This window comes from Procambarus clarkii, chromosome 34 (genome assembly GCF_040958095.1).
Source record: "Procambarus clarkii isolate CNS0578487 chromosome 34, FALCON_Pclarkii_2.0, whole genome shotgun sequence".
Classification (NCBI taxonomy): Eukaryota; Metazoa; Arthropoda; class Malacostraca; order Decapoda; family Cambaridae; genus Procambarus; species Procambarus clarkii.
In genome coordinates this window covers 33,382,545-33,399,831 of record NC_091183.1, presented here as the reverse complement: position 1 = coordinate 33,399,831, position 17,287 = coordinate 33,382,545, and the positions used below count along the sequence as shown (strand labels likewise).

At 47.4% G+C, this 17,287-nt stretch overlaps 1 protein-coding gene across 1 annotated transcript in view; it reads left to right on the top strand.

Annotated features, from left to right (window-relative positions):
* LOC123762011 (protein sickie) overlaps nt 1-17,287 on the top strand; it is an 860,773-nt gene that overhangs the window by 80,919 nt on the left and 762,567 nt on the right. The window contains exons 2-3 of the mRNA XM_069335765.1: nt 7,315-7,442; nt 10,155-10,256. Coding sequence (XP_069191866.1) covers nt 10,234-10,256 — 23 coding nt within the window. The 5' untranslated portion in view covers nt 7,315-7,442; nt 10,155-10,233. The remainder of the gene's footprint in view (nt 1-7,314; nt 7,443-10,154; nt 10,257-17,287) is intronic.

Sequence of the window (17,287 nt, the reverse complement as noted above, 5' to 3'; positions counted from 1 at the left end):
TCTCTCTCTCTCTCTCTCTCTCTCTCTCTGTCTCTCTCTCTCTCTCTCTCTCTCTCTCTCTCTCTCTCTCTCTCTCTCTCTCTCTCTGTCTCTGTCTCTCTCTCTCTGTCTCTCTCTCTCTGTCTCTCTCTCTCTGTCTCTCTCTCTCTGTCTCTCTCTCTGTCTCTGTCTCTGTCTCTGTCTCTGTCTCTCTCTCTCTGTCTCTCTCTCTCTCTCTCTCTCTCTCTCTCTCTCTCTCTCTCTCTCTCTCTCTCTCTCTCTCTCTCTCTCTCTCTCTCTCTCTCTCTGTCTCTCTCTCTCTCTCTCTGTCTCTCTCTCTCTCTCTCTCTCTCTCTCTCTCTCTCTCTCTCTCTCTCTCTCTCTCTCTCTCTCTCTCTCTCTCTCTCAGGGCGCGGCCATGGAGGGCCGCGGAGGTAAGGGACGGTCATCTCTAAATGACATTTCCGCGTATCTCTGGCGAGCCCAAGAGCTCAAGCCTCGAGAGTAGCTTCTAATCCGACTGTAATGACCCAACTAGCCTGATGGAGACCTGAGCCAACGACCATTAGGCGCGGTGGCGCCCCCCCCCCCCCCTTTCTCTCTCTTCAGGGCCTCCGCCAGGGGTTGAGTAGAAGGGTACGGTTGTAGGGGCTGGTGTCCCTCACGCAGGTGTGTGGGGGAAAAGGGGGTGGTTGGGGAAGGAGGGGGGGGGGGGCATTTTCCACTCCCTCCAACCTTCCCTCCCTCCCTTCTCTCCTTCCCTTCTCTCCCTCCTCTCTCCCTTCAACACTCATTCCCTCTCTTTCCCCCCCCCCTCTCTCTCCTTGGACAACCGTGGACATCTTCAAAAAAAAAAAAAAAGTGCCGGACCAACCGGGCTGTGGTGGGTATGTGGGCCTGCGGGCCGCTCCAAGCAACAACCTGGTGGACCAAACTCTCACAAGTCACTGGGGAGTAGACAAATTCCCAGAACCCCATCAAGCAGGTCTCTCCCACTCCCTCTCTCTCCCCCCCCTCTCTCCCCCCCCTCTCTCTCTCTCCCTTCTCTTGTAACACTGTAAGGTGGTTGGTTAAGTTTAATACATACATAGAGTACATGAGTCACAGACAGGGATTAGAGAAGGCGCCAGTTGTCTGCCTGAGATCTCACACCTCAAAGCGTTAATGACCTCAAGTGACCTGAGGTCAGATCATGAGAATTTCACCTTGCTTCCGCTAAGCTTATAATTGTAGTCTGGTAGCCTTCAAACATGCCGACGTTTAAGGAGTGGCTTGGTAGTGCCGGAGGCTATCTACTTGTGGGCGGAGTTAGTACTAGGGTCCCCAATATATACTGAGGGAGCATAGAGCATTAGCATTAAGAGAACAGCAGACGAGCCAGCAGAGCAGACGGCCCTAGCAGGGAGGCTGTCGGCCGGCAGGGCGGGAGTCTCCGTCAACTACAGACCCCCCCCCCCTCTCTATCCAGCTATAGGCACACACTTGGTGAGTTGAGCAGTAAGGTGACTTGGTCGTGTTTTACAAGTGTTGTGTGAAGATCAGGGGCAGTCAATTGTAGTGTTCTCAGATTCTTGGAGGATGACTCACTTTGAATATTAATCTTTAACATTTTAATGGGATTGCTTAAGTTATGATACTTATCATGAAAAATATAATTGTTGAATTTATGAAATATTGAACTTATTATTTTAAATCGTCTTTGTTCCCTAGAGCTTTGAGTTGGAGGTGAGAAAGCCTCGGTGGTTACTAGATTCAAGATATTAATGAGTACATGTTTGGAGTTGATACATGGTACAGAGGGAACATATTAATAATGAACTCATGATAACATCCTTTGAGAATTTTGTGATACAGGCAAGTTCCATTCCTTGTCTTGTATGTAATGATCATGAATGGATGGTGGCAGCATTTCTTCTTCTACTATCTACTCTTCTTTCATCTACTATCTACTCTTCTACTTCTACCTATCTACACCTCCCCCTCCACCCCTCTCTAAACTCTCACTTTCAACTAATGACCCTCCTCGCTCCTCCCACCTCCCTACCTCTCACCCCAAACCCTCACTAATTACTTCACTATTCATTTCTTTCCTTTCGTTTTCTCTTATACGTTTGTGGCAATGATTCTGTATTCTAGAGTTCTCTCTAGAGTTTCGGGTAACTGATCAAGTCTCGGCGCCTTGTAGTCTTAGCACCTAGGTAGTCAAATACCTAGGTTACAAGGTGTTTGAACGAGAGAGGTTGCCTTAGGATCTCTGGGAGTGCTCTAGAATAGTTAGCTAACTGGGGACGGGATAACGGACTAGAGAGAGCTGTTTCCCTCGGCCTCGTTAGTTAACTGGGGGGTGGAATAATGGACAAGATAGAGCTATTTCCCCCACCCCCCGTTACACTCTCTCTCCCCTCCTCCTCCTCTCTCCTTTCCCCTCCTGTCACCCACAGTTACACAGTGCTGAATGAGCACCAGCATGCTCTGTATCTTCCTATAATATGTGTATAAATTGACACATTAATTCACATATCAACCCAATTGCCAGTATGAACCGTAGTATACATTACCAGTATATATCGCAGTATACAATGCCAGTGTTATATCATTGCATGGACTGCAAGTATGTCATAGTTTACCTCGCTAGAATACATCGCCGTAGCCTATAGAAACTAACTATTCGACTATGACACCCGTGATTCAGTAATCAAGTCACTAACTTCTTAAATAAACTTGTTGAAAATAAAGAAATGGACGAATTGAGTAACATATATCTATCCACAGCTCTGTTGCTTAAGCAAAACAAAACAAAAAAACAAATACAGGTTTTATTCAAAACTGTAAATTGACTCGAATGTAAACAAGGGCCAGGTCCGTTTTCTTTAATAAGAACATAAAAAATGTAATTTAAAGATACGATGCACTATTACCCAACCTAAACAGCCTGGACAGTCATGGAAGGGAGTGCAAATTACAGGACAAATTGGATATAAAAGAAAAGTACAAATTGAAGTATTTTATTATTTTTTTTTAATGTCCACAATAGCGGACATGGAAGAAATTGGAATTCATAGAGGACTGAAAATATAAATGAAAATAAGGGCAGTAATGGATTTTTTTTACACGATAAAGGGGGGGGGGGCACCGTATGTTTTGCTCGCAGCTGCTAGAGGAACGGAGATGGAACGCCTGCAAGGCCGGCGTTCGATCCCCGATGGTCCACGTGGCTGGGAATGTTTAGGTCATTCAGTTCCTTTATCCCACCTCATGTCCTCATATCCCAGTTTTGTCCTCATATCCCAGTTCCTTGTCCTCGTATACCAGTTCCTTGTTCTCGTATTTCAGTTCCTTGTCCTCGTATCCCAGTTCCCTGTCCTCGTATCTCAGTTCCTTGTCCCTATATCCCAGTTCCCTGTCCTCATCCCAGTTCTTTGTCCTTATATCCCAATTCCTTGTCCTTATATCCCAGTTCCTTGTCCTCGTATCCCAGTTCCTTGTCCTTATATCCCAGTTCCCTGTCCTCGTATCCCAGTTCCTTGTCCCTATATCCCAGTTCCCTGTCCTCATCCCAGTTCCTTGTTCTTATATCCCAGTTCCTTGTCCTCATCCCAGTTCCTTGTTCTTATATCCCAGTTCCTTGTCCTCATCCCAGTTCCTTGTTCTTATATCCCAGTTCCTTGTCCTCATCCCAGTTCCTTGTCCTCGTTATCCCAGTTCCTTGTCCTCGTATCCCAGTTCCTTGTCCTTATATCCCAGTTCCTTGTCCTCGTATCCCAGTTCCTTGTCACTATATCCCAGTTCCCTGTCCTCATCCCAGTTCCCTGTCCTCATCCCAGTTCCTTGTCCCTATATCCCAGTTCCCTGTCCTCGTATCCCAGTTCCTTGTCCCTATATCCCAGTTCCCTGTCCTCATCCCAGTTCCCTGTCCTCATCCCAGTTCCTTGTCCTCGTATCCCAGTTCCTTGTCCCTATATCCCAGTTCCCTGTCCTCGTATCCCAGTTCCGGGCAGAAGACGCCCGTGAACCCGTCTAATTACCGCCGCCGTCTTGAGGTCTCCGTTGCTACACAGGAAATTAAGAGATAATTTAAGGATTTAGTGTTTATACCGGCCAGTCACGGGAGTTGTGGGTGCCCCACTTCCCTGCTGTGGTGAGGGGGCGGAATGGGGGCTGTGAGGAGGGGGGATGGGGCTGTGAGGAGGGGGAATGGGGCTGTGGTGAGGGGGATTGGGGTTGTGGTGAGGGGGGATTGAGGCTGTGGTGAGGGAGGATTGAGCTGTGAGGAGGGGGAATGGGGCTGTGAGGAGGGGGGGATGGTGGCTGTGAGAAGGGGGGATGGTGGCTGTGAGAAGGGGGGAATGGGGCTGTGGTGAGGGGGAATGGGGCTGTGGTGAGGGGGGATTGACGCTGTGGTGAGGGAGGATTGAGCTGTGAGGAGGGGGAATGGGGCTGTGAGGAGGGGGGATGGTGGCTGTGAGGGAGGGGGGAGGGGGCTGAGGAGGGGGAATGGGGCTGTGAGAAGGGGGAATGGGGCTGTGAGAAGGGGGAATGGGGCTGTGGTGAGGGGGATTGGGGTTGTGGTGAGGGGGGATTGAGGCTGTTGTGAGGGGGGTGGGGCTGTGATGAGGGGGGGAATGGAGGATTGAATGAATGAGGGATTGCTGTGGTGAGGGGGGAGATTGGGGCTGTAGTGAGAGGGGATGGGGTTGTGGTGAAGTGGGAATGGGGCTGTGACGAAGGGGGGTGGGGATGGGGCCGTGGTGAGGGGGAATGGGGCTGTAGAGAGGAAAAAATGGGGTTGTGATGAGGAATTGGGATGGGGTGAGGGAGGAAATGGGGCTTGGGTGAAGGGAATGGAGCTAGCGTGAGGTGGGAATGGGGGCTCTGATAAGGGGAACACAACTGTTTGTGATGGGCAATGGTAGTAATGATGACAATAGTAATAATAATAATAATAATAATAATAATAATAATAATAATAATCTTGTGTACAGTGTTTAAGGATTGAAGATTCTTCATTGTGTCATTTTGCTTAATTCTCTTATTACATTTTGTCATCCTTGTCAGCCCCATTTTCGTTGTCTTATCGCTGTGTTCAACTCCACTACTTCTTAAGAGGTGAACAGACACTTGACTCTTCACCTATGAGAGAGAGAGGTGAACAGTCAAGTTATATGCATTTGTCAAGGAGAGAAACTTGTCAGGGATGAACAATCGACCACAGAAGGGGATTGTAGTGCTTTTCAAATGTTAACCTAACCTATAAACATAAATACACAGATTGTGTTTTGGTGAGTGAGGTGTAGGTGTTTTGGTGAGTGAGGTGTAGGTGTTTTGGTGAGTGAGGTGTAGGTGTTTTGGTGAGTGAGGTGTAGGTGTTTTGGTGAGTGAGGTGTAGGTGTTTTGGTTTGCACAAAGGTGTTCCCTACACAGCAGGTGTTATTCATATTCTACGGCAGTTATCCAATCACATTTACGGTGTGGATATTACTAGTTATGGGCGCTTCACAAGATGGCCCTAGAAATCTTGTGAAGATGCCTTCACAAGATTTCCGAGTCACAAAACTATTATCGACGGCTGAGATGAAGTGGATAGTGGGTGAGGCATCATAAGGTTATTTTTCCCCGCTCAGTATTGTATTATTGCAATATTGTATTATGCAAAACCTTGTAGATCTGAGGCAAAGTGAAATCGACGCAAGTCCATCTATCATATTATCATGCAAGAGGAGCCACACATCTATGGTTCATCCAGTAGAGTCAGCAGACTCCTAGATGTTACTACTGCTCGGCTTAGACTCTGCTATAAGTATCTTTGGGACTGTTCATTATCTGCTGATGTAGACCTGACCAAATGTAAACTGTGTTAACAAAGTTACTCGCACACCCTCCGTCACTATGTGATGGAGTGCGAATCGATACGTGAATTCAGAGACAATTCTATACCAAATGTTCGAGATGTGTAAATATTTAATTGAAAATGATCTGCTACCCGAAATCTTAGCCAAATATCCCCAGTTTGCTAACTGTAGGTAGTAACTACCCTGGAAACACAAACCGAAACTGTCTCTATTTTCCGCTTGTTACAACTTGTAATAAAGTTGTTACATCTTGGCTTAACGTGTTTATGACGTATTAGAACGTTGTTACAACTTGCTATATTGGTTGTTATAACTGGTTAGGAGGTGTTAAAACTTGCTCGAACGTTGTACCAACGTCGTAGTTTCGGTGTGTGTTTGACGGGTAAGTGATTGTAACCTATCCACCGCTGCCCACTGGATGGGGGGGGGGGGCGGTGTGCAGGACAAACATATCAATTGTGACACTAGCTCTCCACATATGTCAGTTGCTTAATTTAGAAACTGTACTTGTGGTCGGTCTCGAGCCCATTGATGTAACGATGTGCATTGAATTTTGTAACTAGCTCATCAAGACTGTAACTTGCTTAGCTAAATGAATTTTCGAGTTCAGTCCCTGAGCCAATATGTGACTCCGTAACCCTTTCCACTTCCGCCCACAGGATGGGTATGGGGTGCATAATAAATGAACTAAACTAACGGATTATATCAACCACTGGTACTATCTTATCCGGTTAAAACGGCATCAATCATCAATATTATATTTATTCTGTATTTGTATAATATTTTGCTTTGATGTATAATTTCTCCCGTTGTTGTAATAGACTGTTCATTCTGTCGCGTTAAGCAAATTTAATAAATTTTGCTCGCATGAAAGATTTAATTTTGTAATAGTATATATTAATATGGAAAAAGGTTCAAAGGTTTGCCACCAGACTAGTACCCGAACTGAGGGGTATGAGCTACGAGGAGAGACTACGGGAATTAAACCTCACGTCACTGGGAGACAGAAGCGTTAGAAGGGACATGATCACCACATTCAAGATTCTCAGAGGAATTGATAGGGGTAGATAAAGATAGGCTATTTAACACAAGGGGCACACGCACTAAGGGGACACAGGTGGAAATTGAGTGCCCAAATGAGCCATCGAAACGTTAGAAAGAATTTTTTCAGTGTCAGAGTAGTAGACAAATAGAATGCATTAGGAAGTGATGTGGTGGAGGCTGACTCCATACACAGCTTTAAGTGTAGATATGATAGAGGCCAATAGGCTCAGGAACCATTACATTAGTTGATTGACAGTTGAGAGGCGGGACCAAAGAGCCAGAGCTCAACCCCCGCAAGCACAATAAGGTAAGTACATACAATAGTCGAGTACAGGCACTAAAGCATACGCGATATTTTAATTGTTATGGTTTCGGGCAAGTTGGCCATTTTGGCGTAGTTACCCTTAGAACCAGACTTGACCGGACACATTTTCTCTTACAGTTGGAGAACATCGGCTCATCCTTGGCCTACCTGGCTGGGGTCGGCGTGGCCCTTGACGGACTCACGGCCAAGGACATCAAAGACGGCAATCTCAAGGCCATCCTCTCGCTCTTCTTTGCTCTCTCCAGGTAAGTGTATCACTACGTAAGTGTATCTCCAGCGATCACTACGGGCGATACTGCAGGAACACAGTACGTATTGAGAAATTCACTAGAAGCCTTACCTTGAGGTGCTTCCAGGGCTTCACGTCCCCGCGGCCCGGTTGTCGACCAGGCCTCCTGGGTGCTGGACTGGTAAACTAGAACCTTTATGAAGATTCGAACCTGCACACTGGCTACTCCCAAGCATGCACTCTAAACCACTCGACCACGACATGCTTAAAAAGCAATACAACCTGGGACTCCACTGAATCCTCGAGGGAACCTGAGGCTTCCACTGAAACCAAGTCGGGGTTTCAGGCATTAGCCGCATACATTCTGGCTGTGGTGTCCCTGTTCGACCTCCAACGTGTGATATTCCTCGTCGATACATAACATTAATGTGATTTGTTCATATTTTGTATTGAACACTTGCGGTCACTTGCTTAATATTTTGGGTTCTTCCCGTTTGAGATTTCATTAGGTCTGTGTAGCCTCATGGTGGCCGCTTGGAGGGAGGGAATTATCAGGGTGAAAGCACCAGGTCATTACGACTATATGGCACTGGGAAGGGGTCAGGATAAGGATTTGGGATGGTGCCCAACCACTTGGACGGTCGGGGATTGAACACAGACCGGCATGACGCCAGACCGTCGCTCTACCGTCCAGCCCAAGTGGTTGGGCAAGGAGTTGGTCATCAAAGTGGCCGCTTGCAGAGCTTTACAAAAATTAGAGAAAGTCATTTCAGTGAAATTTGGTTAGTTTTGTAACTCCAGAGCAAATATCAGTATATGGAAATGCGATGACAATACTGAAGAAAATTAAGGGACGACGACGTTTCGGTCCGTCTTGGACCATTCTCAAGTCGATTGTGAGAGCTTTACAAGATCAAGTCGTCAACAATCGACTTGAGAATGGTCCAGGACGGACCGAAACGTCGTCGTCCCTTCATTTTCTAATGTGTAGATTGGTCAACATACTTCAGCCACGTTATTGTGACTCATCGCCTGAATACTGAAGAGTTCGAAGGAAGACTTGAAACTGCGGGAAGACTTAATAGACGCCAAATTTGGTCCGGAAAGTAGCATATGAAGATCAGTCGAGACCAAAGTACTTGTTGACACTTGTATGTAAAGTGAAGATGATAGTAAATGCCACTGAAAGTCTCTGAAGGTAATGATTAATCAGGCCCTAAAATATAGACAACAGTGATCAACAGAGCGCAGTATTAAGGCTCAATTATTATTATATGAAAATGGGATCTTATTACAGCGGTTACTTAACAATAAAGTATTTGTAAATGCTGTACGGCCAGTAATGTCGCGCAGGGTTTTATTACAAGATGTGTATTCACCTAGTTGTATTCACCTAATTGTGCTTGGGGGGGTTGAGCTCTGCTCTTTCGGCCCGCCCCTCAACTGTCAATCAACTGTTTCTAACTACTACTACTACTACTACTAGTATTTTTTTGAGAGCCCATCTTCTTGAGGTTATCTTGAGATGATTTCGGGGCTTTTTAGTGTCCCCGCGGCCCGGTCCTCGACCAGGCCTCCACCCCCAGGAAGCAGCCCGTGACAGCTGACTAACACCCAGGTACCTATTTTACTGCTAGGTAACAGGGGCATAGGGTGAAAGAAACTCTGCCCATTGTTTCTCGCCGGCGCCTGGGATCGAACCCAGGACCACAGGATCACAAGTCCAGCGTGCTGTCCGCTCGGCCGACCGGCTCCCTTGGGGGTGTAGTAAAGTCACCTTACTAGAGAATAATCATAATTCTCTGTAAGACATAGAAATCTGACGATGTTACCTCCCCATTACTTTACAACAAGGGAATTTATAACCGAAATAGATAACTAGCATAAATAAAGTTGACTTTAATTTTACTGGCCAGATTAGATCAACAAAGCAAGTCATTAAAATGTTAAGAGCTTAATGAAGATAGTAGCAGTCGTAGTGCAGTATCGGTTTGGCAATAAAGCGGCAACAGTTTGCAACAATATGCCAAGTATCTTTGCAACTATCATGCAAGATCATATCTGGGCAAGTTATTTTGGGTTCGACTGATAAGTGAATCAAAGCAGCAGGATATATAAGAGGACCTCCCTGGCTTTGGCAGCCGGATATATAAGAGGACCGCCCTGGCTTGAGCAGCCGGATATATAAGAGGACCGCCCTGGCTTGAGCAGCCGGATATATAAGAGGACCTCCCTGGCTTTGGCAGCCGGATATATAAGAGGACCGCCCTGGCTTGGGCAGCCGGATATATAAGAGGACCGCCCTGGCTTGAGCAGCCGGATATATAAGAGGACCTCCCTGGCTTGGGCAGCCGGATATATAAGAGGACCTCCCTGGCTTGGGCAGCCGGATATATAAGAGGACCTCCCTGGCTTGGGCTAGTAAGCCAGTTGTAGTGTTTCATTCGTATGGTCTCATTGTATATTGAAATCTAATTTTGCTTTATTTTATCTTTATTTTGGATAAATTTGATCTAAAAAATGATAAATCAAATTGATGTAACACTCATGACAAGTCACATTTTGTACCGAAAGATTGTATAATAATAATAATAATAATTATATTTTTAAAATATGCATACGAACATGTTTAATACGAACAATTATTGGGCAAATGAATTGCATATTAAATAAAATCACTACTACGAAGTGTAAATCAATTTACACTTTACGTAACATTGTATTGCAGATACAAGCAACAGCAGAAGCAAGCTCAGCAAGAGAGAAAAGAACTTGAGAAGCTGAGAGAGAAGAAGCAAGAGAGTGAGATGGTGACCACCGCCGCCTCCAAGTGAGTACCCTTCTAAGATTGTGTTATCAGAAATGTATTCAAACGGTGAAGTATCCCTTTACATGGCAATGTGTGATACATTTAATAGTTCATTCTTCCATGTTCGTATTGAATCGATGGGTGTTGTTAGGGCGTACTGGAATATAAATAGTTATCCCTGTATGATTAACCGTTTTCTGTAAGAAGTTACGGGTTCGTTTTCTTTCATTCGCGCGTGTCGTTGCAGGGGGAAACTCTGTAAATACTGGAGTGCACATTTTAGATTCATTTAGCATGCTGTGTTTGCGGTGGCAAAGAATACACAAAACTCAGTTACATTATATTATTGATTATAGGGAGAACACAATCCTTTCAACAGTGTTCCTAATTACTGTGGCGGGTTTCTGATCACCTAGCCATGTTCAGGATTATTGTGGTGCGTTCTTTGATCAGCGTGGGTATCCCTGATCACTGTTACGTGTTACTTGATTACTGTTGCCTGTCCCTTGATCATTCTGGCGCGTCCCTGATCACTCAGGCGTCTCTCTGATCACTGAGTGACCATAAGATTTCCATAACCCATCTTCAGTGGGGAGGATATGCAAATGTAATTCAATTTCGCGTCTACTTCACTAGAGAAAGAGGCTAAAACTCTATCCAGACCCTTCTGCCTCCCCATCCCTTTCCCCCTGAACACCCAGACATCCCCTTCACCCGTCCTGCGTGCTCCCCACACTCACCCACAGCCACCTTAACACCCACACCACCTCCCCACTTACACAGACGACGCCCACACCCTCCCCCTACACAGACGACGCCCACACCCTCCCCCCTACACAGACGACGCCCACACCTTCACCCCTACACAGACGACGCCCACACCTTCACCCCTACACAGACGTCCACACCTCCGCCCCTACACAACACCCACACCTTCACCCCTACACAGACGACGCCCACACCTTCACCCCTACACAGACGTCCACACCTCCGCCCCCTACACAACACCCACACCTTCACCTCTACACAAACAACACCCACACCTCGGTTCACCTTCACATTACACAACCCAATACAGCCATGTCTTTCACAACCTCTCCCTCCATGGAGGAAGCAGCTCCCTGCGCTCCTGGAGTGTGTGTGTGGTGTGTGTGTGTGTGTGTGTGTGTGTGTGTGTGTGTGTGTGTGTGTGTGTGTGTGTGTGTGTGTGTGTGTGTGTGTGTCGCCCGCCCGCCCCTCTGCAGTCTAGGATGCAATATGATAATCAGGTGATTAAAGTGTTCATTTCTAAGGGAGAAACTCGGTTAAGGGGAATGTTAATGTTTTAAGATGATTAGTACATAACTCCTGGATGAATTGTCGTTACCTCTGGGTGACACTGTCCACGTGTGCCCCCTGGGTGACACTGTCCACGTGTGCCCCCTGGGTGACACTGTCCACGTGTGCCCCCTGGGTGACACTGTCCACGTGTGCCCCCTGGGTGACACTGTCCACGTGTGCCCCCTGGGTGACACTGTCCACGTGTGCCCCCTGGGTGACACAGTCCACGTGTGCCCCCTGGGTGACACTGTCCACGTGTGCCCCTAGGTGACACAACACACTGATCAACTATCAACTACCGACCCTTCCATACCACCGTTCCTGAACGCCGCTCACACAACAAACCAACAGGTAAGGCCAGGTAAACTCACCAGCAGAAAACACCAAGCCGGTATAACTCTACAGCTCCTGGAAGGGATCTGGTCATTCGGAAATGCCATAACTGTTTATCAAAGAAGCTGTAGCAGATTAGAGCTCTGTGGACGCTCTATCACTTCCCCCAAGTGACTGGGGTAAGTGATGGAGCTCTGTGGACGCTCTTATCACTTCCCCCAAGTGACTGGGGTAAGTGATAGAGCTCTGTGGACGCTCTATCACTTCCCCCAAGTGACTGGGGTAAGAGATGGAGCTCTGTGGACGCTCTATCACTTCCCCCAAGTGACTGGGGTAAGAGATGGAGCTCTGTGGACGCTCTATCACTTCCCCCAAGTGACTGGGGTAAGTGATGGAGCTCTGTGGACGCTCTATCACTTTCCCCAAGTGACTGGGGTAAGTGATGGAGCTCTGTGGACGCTCTGTCACTTCCCCCCAAGTGACTGGGGTAAGTGATAGAGCTTTGTGGACGCTCTGTCACTTCCCCCAGTCACTTGGGGGAAGTGACATTTAATTAATCTTGAAGGGATAATAAATTTGAGTTTCATCCCTGCATTATGTATTCAAGTATGTTATATATTTTTACGGAGGCAAATAGTGATGACCGCGTGGGATACTCTTGGGGATTTGGGGTGGGAACGAGGCCCGCTGTTCTGGGGAGTCATCTACATACGCTACCAGAATCGAACTTTAGCTCCTCGGCCCCCGAATTTGTAACTATAAGATTTAATAAGCTTGATTGACACTTTTAATGTTCAATTGTTGTTGTTGATCTTGTAGAACAGTTGTGTTTTGTTTGTTTATGACCCCCCGAGTTGTGGTGTGTTTGTTTATGACCCCCCGAGTTGTGGTGTGTTTGTTTATGACCCCCCGAGTTGTGGTGTGTTTGTTTATGACCTCCCGAGTTGTGGTGTGTTTGTTTATGACCCCCCGAGTTGTGGTGTGTTTGTTTATGACCCCCCGAGTTGTGGTGTGTTTGTTTATGACCCCCCGAGTTGTGGTGTGTTTGTTTATGACCCCCCGAGTTGTGGTGTGTTTGTTTATGACCCCCCGAGTTGTGGTGTGTTTGTTTATGACCCCCCGAGTTGTAGCGTGTTTGTTTATGACCCCCGGAGTTGTGGTGTGTTTGTTTATGACCCCCCGAGTTGTGGTGTGTTTGTTTATGACCCCCCGAGTTGTGGTGTGTTTGTTTATGACCCCCCGAGTTGTGGTGTGTTTGTTTATGACCCCCGAGTTGTGGTGTGTTTGTTTATGACCCCCCGAGTTGTGGTGTGTTTGTTTATGACCCCCCCGAGTTGTGGTGTGTTTGTTTTTATTTACTCTTTTGTGCTTGCAGAGTCGTGCTATTAGCTCTTGGACCCCGCCTTTCTAACCAATCTATTTTTCTTCTATTATGTCTACTGCGTAGTATGTGTGTGAGCGTGTGTGCATGCGTGTGCGCGTACAGGTGTGCGTATATTGATATACAGGTTACTGAGCCTACTGGGCTCTATCATATCTACATTTGAAACTGTGTATGGAGTCAGCCTCCACCGCATCACTTCCATTCCATTTATTAAATACTCTGACACTGAAACAATTTTTTCTTAATGTCTTCGTGGTTCATTTGGGTGCTCCGTTTCCACCTGTGTTTCCTTGTGCGAGTTCCGCCCGTGTTAAATAACCTGTCCTTATCTATCCTATCGATTTCCCTGAGGATTTGTATGTGGTAATTATGTCTCTTAACTCTTCTGTATTCCAGCGAAGTGAGGTTCAATTCACACAACCTTTCCTCGCAACTCATACCTCGTAGTTCTGGAACTGGTCTAGTTCCTTTGAACCTTCTCCAACTTGGTCTTGTGCTTGACGGAGCCTGGGTTCCATGCTCGAGCCGTATATGTGGTATAAACATATTTGGTTTAACGATTCTAAATAAAAAATTTTACTTGTATATCTAAAGGCAGTTCTGATGTTAGCCAGCCTCACATAAGCCGCTGATGATATTCTTTCTCAATTGGGCTTCTTGAGACAGTTCGGTGTGATATCAAACCCTAGATCCTTCTATTAGTCTCGTGGAGGATTTCATCTCCCATTTGGTACGTTGTATCTAGCCTCCTGGGACCAGATTCACGAAGCAGTTATGCAAGCACTTACGAACCTGTACATCTTTTCTGAATCTTTGGCAGCTTTGTGTACAATTGTTAAAGAGTTAATGAGCCCCGAAGCACTAGGAGGCTGTTTATAACAATAACAACAGTTGATTGGGAAGTTTTCATGCTTGTAAACTGTTTAATAAATGTAAACAAAGCCGCCAAAGATTGAGAAAAGATGGACAGGTTCGTAAGTATTTGCGTAACTTCTTCGTGAATCTGGCCCCTGCTTACTCCTTGAGGATACCTTGAGGTTACCTTGAGGTGCTTCCGGGGCTTAGCGTCCCCGCGGCCCGGTCGTCGACCAGGCCTCCTGGTTGCCGGACTGATCAACCAGGCTGTTGGACGCGGCTGCTCGCAGCCTGACGTATGAGTCACAGCCTGGTTGATCAGGTATCCTTTGGGTGGCTCCATCTACAGTAGCTTCACTGCTTCACATTTACTCGAGTTAAACTCTAGTAGCCATTTGTCGGACCATTTCTTCAGTTTAGCCCAGTCAACTTGTAGCCTCTTGTTGTCTTCCTCAGTCTTAATTCTCGTCATAATTTTCTCATCATCAGCAAACATTAAGAGGAATGAATCTATTCGCTCTGGTAGATCGTTTACCTATGAGAAACAGGACAGATCCAAATACTGAACCCTGGCAGCCCATACTCCTATTTTGGTAGTACTTGTAGTAATGATGAGGACCATCTTCTTGAGGTTATCTTGAGATGATTTCTGGGCTTTAGTGTCCCCGCGGTCCGGTCCTCGACCAGGCCTCCACCCCCAGGAAGCAGCCCGTGACAGCTGACTAACACCTAGGTACCTATTTACTGCTAGATGAGCAGAGGCGTCAGGGTGAAAGAAACTCCCCTTTTGTTTCCGCCTCCGCCGGGAATCGAACGCGGGTCATTAGGACTACGACTCCCAAGCGCTGTCAACTCAGCCGCGAGGTCCGAGGTAAATATGTGTACTCGCAAAGTTGTGTTTGCGGGGGTTGAGCTCTGGCTCTTTGGTCCCGCCTCTCAACCGTCAATCAACAGGTGTACAGATTCCTGAGCCTATCGGGCTCTGTCATATCTACACTTGAAACTGTGTATGGAGTCAGCCTCCACCACATCACCCCCTAATGCATTCCATTTGTCAACCACTCTGACACTAAAAAAAGTTCTTTCTAATATCTCTGTGGCTCATTTGGGCACTCAGTTTCCACCTGTGTCCCCTTGTGCGTGTTCCCCTTGTGTTAAATAGACTGTCTTTATCTACCCTATCAATCCCCTTCAGAATCTTGAATGTGGTGATCATGTCGTGTGTCGTCTTCCATATGTGTGTACCCAGATGTGCTTGCAGGGTCGAGCTCTGCTCTATAGCCCCGCCGCGGTAAACGTGTGTGTCACTATGTTTATATCTCTGTCGGTATGTCTATATCTGTACCTGTGTCTATAGCTGTGTCCGTGTCCCTCGTCTGTGTTCGTCGGCGACTCTCTCCCGTGTCACCTCTACCCCCCCCCCCCCCCCCCAGCGCCGCCTTGACGTGCGGACACAGGGAGGAAGATACACCCCGTGAAATAATACACCCTCGGACACATAAAACACCCGGCCACTTCCCGGCGCCTCGCTGGGGGATACCATCTTGACGTGCCCACCTAAGTTAATTTGCATAACGTCTTCCATAATTGGCAAGAGGGCGGCGACGGGTGTGGGCAGCGGGTGAGAGGCGCGGGGCTCTACACCCCCTACACCCAACCCTCCAACCTTCTCAAGGACGTTCGTCCCTACAAGAAAGTCTTAAACCCTCTTGTTGAATTTCCATGAAGATTTAACATGCGAGCTTGAAGTAAGGCTAAAATTAAGGGTCCATGATAAGGCCAGTCTTGAAAATGTCTGGAAGTATATCCCAGGAAGAATCATGGAAATTTGATTTCTCGCGCCTTCTGATTGTTGGAGCTAATTGATTCTTAATTACTCAACTTGCATATAAATGGAAGTTGACGACTCTTCGTCCGTCCTGGACCCCTGAGGTCGTGACAAGGAAGAGTGGTAATATTAGGCAATTTATATTAACTCGACTTAACTCGAAATGTCACAACTTAAATAAGGGTCCAGGGCGGACCGAGACGTCGTCACATAAGGGTCCAGGACGGACCGAGACGTCGTCACATAAGGGTCCAGGGCGGACCGAGACGTCGTCACATAAGGGTCCAGGGCGGACCAAGACGTCGTCACATAAGGGTCCAGGACGGACCGAGACGTCGTCACATAAGGGTCCAGGACGGACCGAGACGTCGTCACATAAGGGTCCAGGGCGGACCAAGACGTCGTCATATAAGGGTCCAGGGCGGACCGAGACGTCGTCACATAAGGGGTCCAAGACGGACCGAGACGTCGTCACATAAGGGTCCAGGGCGGACCAAGACGTCGTCATATAAGGGTCCAGGACGGACCGAGACGTCGTCACATAAGGGTCCAGGGCGGACCGAAACATCGTCACATAAGGGTCCTGGACGGATCGAAACATCGTCACATAAGGGTCCAGGACGGACCGAAACATCGTCACATAAGGGTCCAGGACGGACCGAAACATCGTCACATAAGGGTCCAGGACGGACCGAAACATCGTCACATAAGGGTCCAGGACGGACCGAAACATCGTCACATAAGGGTCCAGGACGGACCGAAACATCGTCACATAAGAGTCCAGGACGGACCAAAACATCGTCACATAAGGGTCCAGGACGGACCGAAACATCGTCACATAAGGGTCCAGGCCGGACCGAAACGTCGTCACATAAGGGTCCAGGGGCGGACCGAAACATCGTCACATAAGGGTCCCAGGACGGACCGAGACGTCGTCACATAAGGGTCCTGGACGGACCGAAACATCTACACGTTAATTTCTCACGTGTGGGTTGGGGTTACTGGTTTCAGCCCCGTTATTGTGACTTGTTCTCTATGTAAAGGGGCTATCATCGTCAGCTCAGGACTCTCCAAGGATTGTTTTTGTTCCATATTATAAAATATTATTGTTGCTTCCGAGGGAGTGTAGCGTGTTGTGACTTTTTGTCCGTCTGCCTGTCTTCCTGTCTGCCTGTCTTCCTGTCTTCCTGTCTGCCTGTCTTCCTGTCTGCCTGTCTTCCTGTCTGCCTGTCTGCCTGTCTTCCTGTCTGCCTGTCTTCCTGTCTGCCTGTCTTCCTGTCTGCCCTGTCTTCCTGTCTTCCTGTCTGCCTGTCTTCCTGTCTGCCTGTCTTC